The 11,916-nt window shown below is 24.3% G+C and overlaps 1 protein-coding gene across 9 annotated transcripts in view; it reads right to left on the bottom strand.

The window, feature by feature from the left end:
• Window positions 1-60: 60 nt before the first annotated feature.
• Rab3-GEF (Rab3 GDP-GTP exchange factor) overlaps window positions 61-11,916 on the bottom strand; it is a 77,713-nt gene continuing 65,857 nt past the window's right edge. For 6 of the 9 annotated variants that reach the window (XM_071181793.2, XM_071181803.2, XM_071181798.2 and 3 more), the window contains 2 exons: window positions 9,568-9,614; window positions 61-2,092 (listed from right to left, as the gene is read on the bottom strand). In XM_071181793.2, the coding sequence (XP_071037894.1) occupies window positions 1,943-2,092; window positions 9,568-9,614 (197 nt within the window). In that variant the 3' untranslated portion in view covers window positions 61-1,942. Of the gene's footprint in view, window positions 2,093-5,168; window positions 5,316-9,567; window positions 9,615-11,916 lie in introns of those variants that run through there. The other 3 variants (XR_001583472.5, XM_071181801.2, XM_016051451.4) reach the window with 3 other exon arrangements.

Below are 11,916 nucleotides of genomic sequence, written 5' to 3'. Positions count from 1 at the left end.
ACACAATTGCTAAGGTCCACAAAGAAAATTGGATTATTTGTAATCATAAAAAAATAAACATTAAAATTCTATAATTTTATTCATATGATGAAAAAAAATATACATAATTCCACATTTATTACATATAGTTTAAAAAATATTTGAACTTAAAATGAATAACAAAATTAAAATAATACAGGAACAGCAGATAAATTTATATACATTTATATTATTGCTTCTAAATTGTGCAATTTTTATGATTTACATACGTGGCACATTTTTACTTCAAATGCATATTTGAAGAATTTCATTATCATGGGTTTGAAAAATAGTAAGAATACACTAAACTTTCTTACAATTTATGTCAGAACTGTAATTTAAAATAACATACAAGAAACATATTTGATAGTTTGCTTTAGAAAAAAGCTTGAAAATGTTATACAGTTAATAATGATGTTGAAAAAAAATTGCAAGTCGTGTACACAAAGAACTCAAAATAGAAAATTAATATTTACATAAGCATAAATTATTGTTTATCAGTTGTACCACTTAAACATTGTCTTAAATGTAACATGCATGTTGTGAGTGTTTAATATTGTAAATGTGAAACAAAAAACAAAATAAATAAATTCTCTAAATATTTAAAACAAGCAAAATTGTGTTTTAACAATTTAATTAGAATTTAGCATGTATACATATATTAAGAAAGAACTTTTAAAACAGAAAATAAATTGGATTGAACACACTTATTCTTTCATTCCTTGACTAGAAATGACTAGACAAATATTTTTTATTTTAATACAATTTGATTCTATTATAATTACTTTTTGTGCATAAAAGAAAATATATTTCTTTTCACGGATTGAAGCATATCATCATCATTTTTGTTTCCTTTGAAGAACATGCAGCTGATATAATTTAACAATAGAAGTTTATCAGTTTAAAAAATTCATCTTGTTACTTATTAAAGTTTCAAATTATCTAGTATGATTAAAGTAACCAACTTATATTAAATTACTGTATGCATTAAAAAGAAATAATTTATACTTAAAACATATTTTTTAAATGATGATTAAAGTTTTTAATGAGTTAAGTAATGGCATTAGCAGACCTCTCCAGTAGCTACATGGACATTAAATGCATTATTTTACCAGCTTGTACAGAGTATATTTGTTTCCATTTTCTCACAAGCACCATAGAAACAAATGTATGCAATTTACCATTAAGTGAAACAAATCTTTATAATGCCACCGATTGATTCATTAATAATTACATAGTAAAATTAACTATGTTTATGGGGAGAGTTTCATTTTAAGAAAATTAAAGGAAATTTTGAACATCACCTTTCTCTAATAAAAGAAAAACTTTTACATGAAATTTTTTTTGTTAATAACTATTAATATTTTAAAATATTTATCGATAAAGCCTGAAACAATTAAAAAACTATAAAAAGACAAATCCAACTGCATCTGATCGCAAATACACAATTTGTTATGACACAAATAGATAGGCACTTTTAACAATCATCTTCCTTCTCATATTAGGATTGGTTCAGTAACTGGAACGTTAATAAAGTAAGAATAGTCTTTATGATAACATTCATTGACTATTTACACTTGCCAAGAGGAGCAAAATCTACACAGTTAATGAATAAACTGTTCTACAAAGGTATAAAATTATGACTTTGAGGAGCCAAACACAAATATATTCTATATCGCAATTAATCCCTTATGCATTTGGCAAAAGTACATGTATTTAATTAATATTGCATATTTATCTTATTTCATGCACTTAACTCAGTAAAGAGAAGTACATTCATAATTGGAAGTAAAAAATAGTCTGCCGAAAGTTACGGCCTCACAGAGTATAGAGATATCTTTTTATGAACTGCAGTAGAGAGAAACTCATCTTGAAGCAGTTGCATAGAGAATTAGATAAAAACCCAATAGACATAAAGCACAAGTCAGCTTTTCTTTGGAAGTCTTGGAATCGTGCTTTTTGGAGATGATCCTTCACTGTGAATAAGCCTTTTAGCAGCTTCTCTTTTTCGTTGTTCGATTCCAGCCGCGATATAAGAAAAAACACATAAAACAGCGTAACATATTTGGTCCGCCTAGAAGAAATGTTTCAAGTTAACAAACAAAAAAATTTTCAAATAAATATTTTCCCCTAATTTGGAGAAAGCTCTAGGTTTTTAATTGTATTATTTTTGAGTCACTTTAAATGTTTGTCTATTCCTGCAAAATAATCCTATGTTTTTAACACAAAATATATATTTTTTAAATGAATATAAAAAATACCAAACTAGTTATAAATATTTTATTATCTTACTTTTTGTATAAATGCAATGTATTATACAGCTTGAATTATATCATTTTCAGAAATAATTTAAAAACTAATGGAATACAAAAACTTAATGTCTTGTAAATTTTGATATTAGCAGGCATATGTAGGTGAATATTATGGCCAGTATGCAATAAAAACACATGGTAGTAATAATAAGATATTTAGATACTAACCTTATAATAATTTTACATACTAAGATGTCATCTCAATTGTGTAAGGGATTGTTTCTATCATTTTCCTTAATTATTTATCTCTAGATATGAGAAATAATTAGTCCAGACAGTTAAAATTACAAATTCAGTGAAAAATTTAACATTCTTGGCCTCCTTTTTTGAACTAATTCTTGACCACTTAAATATGGGGGTCTGATTGATTACTGAGAGTGCGTTTTTTTTCTCTTCTTTTTACTAAACATAGCCTTTAAATAAAAATGTTACTGCTGAAAATATAAATAAAATAGCCCAGTGGTACGGTTTGTATACAAGATTGAAAAGGTAAATTTTCTACAGCCTGATCACTCATTACTATGTCTTTTTTAATGATAAAGCACAAAAAACTAAAACTCAAAATATAATAAACAACTTTATATTAGTAAAACTGATGAAATAACTGCAAAATATGTTACGTAAAATATATAAATGTAGCATTACTATGTTATTTCATTTTACACTGCACTTATAGTATTATGAGTTAAAAGATATCACGATATAAAAAAGAATACTATCAATTAGTAACTAAAAATAAGAAATTGAATTCAAAATTTTGGCTAAAATATTTGTTAAATCTTTTCATCATACCTTTTATAATTTAAATAAAATCTTTATTCTGTCACTTTTTATCTCTTTGCTTAATCTTAATTTGATTAAATTGATAATTTATTGAATTGATTATTTTCTTCTGCATATCATCAACTTTTCAAAGATTTTTTAATATTTATTACTTTTTTTGATGGTTTCTATTTAACGCATTTTCAAAACGATAGTTACAACTTGATGCTTTTAACCTTAGGCATTTATACGAAAATTGATGCTGTATTCTGTCACATGCAACACACCTATAACAAACCTGCTTACTGAACTCTTTCAAAATTTCTTAAAGCATGCACATAAATAATAAGTTTTTGGTTGAGTTGAAGAAAAAATTTAAAAATTAGCAAACAAATAACTTAATAAAAATAAATTAAGAAATAAAACTAGCGGGGGAACTTCCATGCATAATATTACACATTCACTATAAAACACTGAATTGTATCAAGTAATTATTTATCAAACATATTTAGTATTTTTGTATTCCTAAGGTCACTGTTATACTTTAAGGAAAAGTCGGGCATTATTAAGAACAAAAAATATCAAGCAATCCAATAATTGCATTATTTAAATCCTACCGTTACTTTAAAATTTACACTTATAAAACAGATATTTAGGTATATTCTTATGAGAGAAAAAATTATTAATTAAAAATTAATTCTTTTCTTTATGGACAGTTAAAATAACTTTCGAAGTATAATACATTGAAATCTCTTGAGATATTAAGATCACAGACACTGTGTGGCAGAATTAGTATGGAATGACCACACCACAATTTTATTTTGATCTCGTGGCTAAAGTTAAACCAATTTTTTTTTAACCTAATCTTTCAACCTGTTAAGATTGGGAGACTATTTGTCAATTTATCTTATGAAGAGTTTAGTTTAGACCAGAACACATAACTGAAAAAAAAAATTTTAAAGTTACTTTGTTAAATATAGACAAACTAAAAATGGGTATAATTAAAAATGTTTTGTGTGCACAAATTATTTTACTAACATTGAAAATAAATTTATAATTAAAAAATTTCATGGCACTCTTATCCATGTTTAGTCCCCTTTTTTTATTTTCAGCCAATTTGAAAATTTAAATATTTATATGCATATCGCTTTTATTGTTTTTCAGTTAGAAGTCTTCATTAGGAAATAAAACTTTTTAAAAAATCGCACCCTAAATAATGTATTTCTAATTATATTGCTTAAAAAATATTTATACTAAAAATAATAATTTTAAAAAAATCAATTTATTTAAATAAATAATTTATTTAAAATAGTCAGTTTATTTAATTCAATGCTTTTTTTTAATGAAAGGAATATACATGCAAATATAATAATTTATCTAAATATCTCATTCATTATTTCTTAGTAAAGAACTCTCAATATCACTGATATCAGACTTTTAAAAAAACTTTTAAAGAATGTATTTATTAACTGTATTATACAAAAAAAATTTTACACTTACTAATTGTAAAAAAAATCAGCTTGTTTAAATTAATTGTTTTTAAATATACTATAATTTTTTTAAAAAATCATGCGACTTGAACAACAATTTTAATCATGCGATTTTAAACGCTCACTCTGACATTAAGTCAAATTCATTTACTACAAGAGACTTCAATTTTGTTTTTGTCATTCACGTCTTTTAAATTAATTTTAATGTTACTTCAATAATTCTCTTTAAAAATCAGCCTTATTAATTAAACGTTATATTTTATCTAATATAATATAGTGATATTGAGAAAAATTTTTGCTTTATTTTTTATTATAATATATCTCAAGGAAAACTTCAGAAAATATGAAACAAATATGCATACAGAATTAAAAAAAAACAAACAATAAATTATAATTTATAGCTTTAGCATTAAAAGCAAACAAAATAGCAAAACATCCAATAATAGCAAACAAATATTTTTAATAATTCTAAAATGGGATTTATATAGTGACAGACATTCATTCTAATAACAAAAAAAAACATAAAATAAATTAAAAACAGACTACATTTTAAAAACAAAAACAAAGTAAATAAAGACTACTTTACAAGCAACAAAAGACACCAACATGTGCATAACAGCATGTGCATATTTGAGAGTATGATAGTGCTGGAATATCAATTGAGGCATCCTGCTGGACGTTTAGCCACATGGACACCAAGAATACGAAGAATTGCTACACATATTTCAGGAGCCTACGTGAAAAATTAAGAATTAACTTGCTGCAAAACATTCGAATCTCCACTCAAAGGTCTAATGCAATTTTTTTTAATTGATATAAGCGGATACAAGGTTATTTTTTATAACATTTGTAATGCCTGTAACATTTATGTATTTACTAAGATACATAAATGCATGTTTGATATTTAATAGATTTTGTAAACTTAGCAACTGAAACAGAATCTAATATCAAAATAAAACCCTCCAGAGTGCGTAGCCAAATTTTTCAACAAAAAACAAACACCTTTTAAGCACTTTTAAAAAATATAATTAGGATATGTGCACTGATAAAAAATTTTTTGCCTATTGATGAAAGTTCTTCATTTTTACATAAACAATATGCAATATGCATATACTCGATCTATTTTTTAAATTAATAATTACTTTAATTATGTAAAAACATTTAATTCAAAATTATAATTAATTTAACATTATTTAAAAAGGTTATTAAGTGCATTTTTTATATTTAAATAAAAGTTATTTATAAAAGCATATTCAACAAAAGATTAACAAGATTAATATTATTAATTACACCAAATTTATAAAGATGTCTGAAGAATTAAGTAAACTAAGAAAACTTTAGTAAATTCATATTACAAATGTAAATTATTGAATGGCCCCTTTTTATTTCATTCAGTATTTCCTTAATGAAATGATTAAAAAAAATGTCAATAATTTTGAAATGTAATTACAATAAGTATTGAAACTAAATATTTTTGTTATAAGTAAATTATTATAAGGTCTACACCACACTCATAATATTTAACAAATCTGAGATAATTGAATTTTTCTCATTTCAATTATTTTTAAACCAAATCATTAAGAGATGAATTAAAGATGTTTTGGAATGACAAATCTGAACGACAAGATTTTTACTGCATTTAAAATAGTGAAAGTCCTTCACTTCATACTTTTTTAAAATCTTGCCTCTAAATATTTTTGAGTTTTTTCCTAAACAAATTAAAAAAAGCACTAAAAATTTTAAAAGTGATACAATAGTAATAAATAAAATATATAAGAAGAAAAACAATGTTTTAAAATTCTTATGCAATTAGTGGATGGTCCCTCAGATAAAAATCTTACAAATCTTGATCAATTTTTATCTTTATTAAATTAAACGTATAAAAGGGAGATGGAAATTTTGTGATGATGAAGCTTTGTTATTTTTGATTGCACATGAAAATACGTAATTAATGAATGATCCCAAAGTCAAGTTCAAAAAATAAAATTAAAATCATAAATAAAATTAAAATATGAAATAAAGAAAGAAATTAAATTCTTTTTTGCTGTGAGAAAAAAAATTGGCAATGTTTAGTTGTAGCCGTGATCAGCAAAAATTAGACAAATTTTTTTATTGGACTTTTAATTAAGTTTTATGTTGGATCTCAGGGGAAATTGAAGCCTGAAATTGATCATCTCTTACAAAATGAAACAGAATTACACCCGAGAGTGCAATAATCTTTCCTGCTGAATTCTGCTCATTATATGTACATGCGGACCCGTAAGTATTTCATTAAACATGTAAAATGATTAACGCTTTCATGGGCTACGAACCGATGGTACACCGAAATGGATTGTGGTTGAATTAATTGTGTCAATGTGAAACCACGCTTTTTTGCATAATTTATAGTGAAAATGGACACGGTAAAGAAAAAATATTTCATTTTGGAAAAGGAAAAATTGAACACTTTTTAAAAACATCCAATGAAAAAAGCATCTCTGAGGGCTTTTAAAAAATCGAAAATAAGCACCTTTAGGCACTTTTTAAAAACGCTACACATCCAGCCCTTCTTCTTAAAGAGGTAGAATAACTTTGAAGGTTATTTTTGAAACTATTCAACAAAACTTAACTTTTATTACCAACTATTGTTGGGAAAGATTAAGCACAAAAATCTACTAAGCTATCAACTAAAAAGTTAAAGCACAACAATTTACAAAACTACTGCAAATTACTGAGTAGTTCCATTGTCAAAAATATTTTCCATTTTGTTAGGTATTAAGAGAATAAAAAAAAGGCAAGTGTAAATAAATTTATTCTAAGCAAAAATAAACTTTTTTATTGAGAAAAAGTAATTTAATTTCCTACAGACTTGATTATATTTGAACACAATTGTTTTGTTTTCGGCAAAATCAATGTCATTTAAAAGGAAAAAATGTTTTTTATTAATACAACTAAAATACGCTTATAAGTAAAAAAGAGCTTCATTTATGCTTTGAAATCTTCAATGCAATACCATAATATAAAAATGTTTTCATTAGGTAATAATAATGAAATGCATTCATAGATAAAAAGAGTTCCATTTATGATTCTAAACCTTGAATACAATACCATAAAATTATATGGTTAAAAAGTGTCTTATCATGTGCACAAGCTTGCTTAGTAGAATATTCAAAAGCAATAAGCTTTCATGATTCCAAAAAACAGCAGGTTTCTTGGAAATTAATTTTCTTTAACATTTAAGTTTGGTGCATTTTAGCACAATAAATTTTTATATTTTTGAAAAAATTTGTTGAAAGGCCTATAATCAGTAAACAAATATTATTCAAAAAGTTTATATTCTACAAAATAAAAATTCGAAAATGAGTTTAAAACATATTTGAATTAAACACACATTAAATGATTAAAATTTTTTTATTATAACTCTGCTTGAATTGATGTATTATTTTTTAAAAGTGATTCAAAACTTCAAAGATGATGAATTTGATCATATGTAAAAGTGGCATTTGTATAAACATATTTGTAAACAAATTTAATTCCTAACTGAAGAAAAGATAAATATTCAAAATTAAATATATTTTTGAAAGAAATTAAAAAGAATTTAACCAAAATAACTTTTAAATTAACTTACATTTTTAAACATATAAACTTTTAAATAACCATTTCCAAGGAAATTTTAACTGAAGGTTGTCTAAAAATTTAGACAAGATTTGAAATCAATACAAAAATCAGTTTTTTTCTCTCACTTATATATGTATTTTAATTCAAACATAAAGTACATAGGATAAGGTTATATATAGAATAGCACATCGTGCAAATGACCGTCACCGCTTTGCTGGCCCATAAGCATTCCTTTGTTTAAATTTTCCATGACCTTTTTGCAGAAATGTGGCTAAATTTCATTGACGCAGCATTGATCAATGATTTGGTGGATGTGGGCTTGTTAACATACATCTGACTTTCCATAGAGAGAAACCCAATGGTGTTCACACAAACTAAGGAGCTGATTTTGATCACCAAAATATTAGAGTACTCGACCAGGAAATATCTCATGCAGTAATTGGATTATTTCATGGGCTTTTAACAATGAAAATCCATTTTTCTTAATTGTAGGGCATCCTTATACATCCTAATACATCCTGCATTTTTATACATCCTAAACTGTCAGCTGTCCATTTTTTTTTTGGTTGACAATGCTAAATATTTAATTTTATATTTCATAATAATCACCTTTCATAATAATTACTAGATTTAATCTTTTTAAATCTAAAATAGTTGTTAAAAGTGAAATAAAGAAAAAAATAGCGAACTTTTAACTTTATGCAAAAAATTTATATACTAAGAGTGTAAACTTAAAATGGTTATGAATAAATTTAATTGTTCAAACTTGCACAAAATTTACCTTCATGAGAAATAAAAAAACACAATATTAACGAATGAAAATCATTCTTAAAACTTCTAATAAATGGAAAAATTTTCAATGAACAATACTAAAAATGTAAACAAATTAATAATTGCTCTTTTATTATAGTGAAAGGGAAAAAAACTACTGTTTATAATTTTTTTTTAGTGTCTCATCTGTGTTAGAGTGCATCATTTTCTTTATGATTTTATGAATCTTATTTAAATTTCTAACAAAGGATTAACCAAATGCCTTACCATAAAATATAGTAGTATATATTAAAGTTTACTTGCTTAATCTGAATAAGTAGCCAATTGCTGACAGTACCTTTAAAATGTTGTCTTTTGTTGGGGATTAAAAACTGTACAACTTTATTACAAATATAATATTAGTGCCTCTATAACAAGATAAAACATTAACAAGTAAAATAATTTTAATTTTATTATTTAATTTTATTATTTAAAATAATTAATAATATTTGTACAATTCCATTTAAATATTAAAAATATTAAAACATTTAAAATTATTTGTCTTAAATTTAAACACAACTCTGTTACATAAATTTGCAGTGAAAAAATACTAAATCACAAAATTCCAATGATCTTACCAAAGATGACTTATATTTTCGCTGGACTAATTGTCTTGTTTTGGGGTCTAAAATTAAAAATATATTAACATGATTATATGGATTAAAATAATGTAACACTTAAATATAGAACATTAAGCAATAAATTTTGAATGAGTTTCAAATGCTTTTTAAATTGTAAATATAGTCATTAGATTTAGATTTTATTGATGTGCATTTTTACATGATGAATTTTAATGGAAATGAAACATTACACTTATTAAAAATTTAATACACATAAAATTGAACACTAATCATGCACATGCCCATTCATAGAAAATATAAATATTTAGAAATGCAACATTAAATGTATAGTTACATGCAGAAATGTTTTTAATTTTACTATTTAATCAGATTTTACAGAGTAACAAATAGAGAAAAATGTGAGGCTTTTCAGAGAAAATAGTTAAATGTCATTTTATTATTAATACTTATGATTGTAATGTTTCCTTTTTTATATTTAAAGTGAACATTATAATTAAATAATCAATAGTTTGTAAAAAATTAAATTTTAATGAAATATAAATCTTCTATTTTCATAAAACTTTTGAAATGTTTTCTCGAAAAGTGGGAAAACCGGGATAATAAAAATACATGGGATCCTATAAAAATCTACATGTAAATATTGCTTTAATGTTCGATGCTTTTAATAATAAATGCAGCATATCTTTATTATAAATTATATAAATTTATCTTTCTAAATGATAAAAATCAATATTAAGTAGCTGCGATATAAAGTAAACCGACTCTTTGAAACCAGAGACTTAGAAGTTTCAATCATTTATTTATTTGTTTTCATTGAGCATTTTTAATTCATTAATTTGTATCTTTTGGCATAGAAATGAGGATTAATATAACAGGACAAAACTAGAAAAATTAATTAAGAATAAAAATTCATTATTAACTATAAAATTTCGTAAAATTTTTCCCAGGTTGAACATTCCCCCCTCCCTAAATTCCTCACAGAAAATAAAAAGATTAGGAAGGTTGGATATTCATGTTAACAATTGACATGGATTTAAATGGCTCATTTTAAAACAAAAAAAAAAGAGTTGTGAATTTTAAAATTGTGAAAATGCATAAAAATGTATGACATTAAAAAAAAAAAAAAATACTTGAACATAATTAAAAACTCACTGCATTGCATACTTTTTAAAAGCATAAAATTTAATCTTCAACTATAACCATTTTTTTTTACATTATTGCAATTTTAGTGCCAACTGTAATACTTAAAATTATTCTCTTTGTGATGAGAAATATAATTAAAGATATAAGAAAAGGCTTCAGACTATCTTTTTTAAACAGCATGTAATGATATGGGCATTAAATATATATTTTATTTTAAATACAAAGCTTAGTTAGAACTAATAGCTGCAGTTATAAGGATGCAATATTTTAAACAATCAGTGTTAAAATAATTTTATTTCAAATACATTTACATGAGACTGAATTTACTTCCAATAACTAACTTCTTAATATACACCATACATGTCTCATAAAAGCAATCAGTTTACAAAGGTTCAATACTCAACAAAAATATATTGCAGATTAAAAATTTATACTAAAAACTTATAAAACACAGAAAGCAGAGAAACATGCAATTTTAAGTTTAAAAATTATCATTCCAAGAAAGAGGGTGAAAAACAATGTTGCAAAAAGTGAAAAAGAGTAGGGTAAAAAAAGTTAATTACAAAAATAAGGTTTGAAAAAAAAATTTAAAAAAAGAAAAGAAAATCGTTTTGAAAGAATAATTCCTCTAACAATATCAAGTATGTATTAAAATTTAGATACAAAAATTCTGTACAAACATTGATAACCAAGTAATAGTTGAAGTAAAAAGTTTTCTTCTAAACTGAACTTTTATTTTACCACTTTGTCACAGATCAAACAATAAAATAAAATGTCAGTAGAACCGAAACAACTATGAAAAATGAGTGACATAATTTAAGAATACAGAAAATTCTTAAATGATAAAAACCCCTTTTGAGAATGAAATTATGATAAGCCTGTAATTGCTGCTGTTTTCAACATTTTGAATATTGCAGTACAAAGATGACAAAAATTTAAACCAGCAATGAAGAAAACTTTACATAATGAATTATGTCATAAGAAAAGCAAGTAACTGAAACTTAAGAAAAAGCTTTTCCAACTTAGATGAAGCCTAAGAGATTTATTACAATAGACATAATCTATACAACATATCTAATTTGGAAAAAAGCATCAATCCCATATGCACTGAAAGACTTATGGAATTAATACAGTGAAATGATGAATAAAAAATCATAATTTCAAATGACAAGTACACAAATCATTAAAAATGTCATTAGTTTA

This window comes from Parasteatoda tepidariorum, chromosome 3, assembly GCF_982258835.1.
Source record: "Parasteatoda tepidariorum strain Cologne lab strain chromosome 3, Ptep-v5.0, whole genome shotgun sequence".
Taxonomy (NCBI): domain Eukaryota; kingdom Metazoa; phylum Arthropoda; class Arachnida; order Araneae; family Theridiidae; genus Parasteatoda; species Parasteatoda tepidariorum.
Note: the sequence above shows the minus strand (reverse complement) of the source record. Positions and strands in the feature narration are given on the sequence as shown.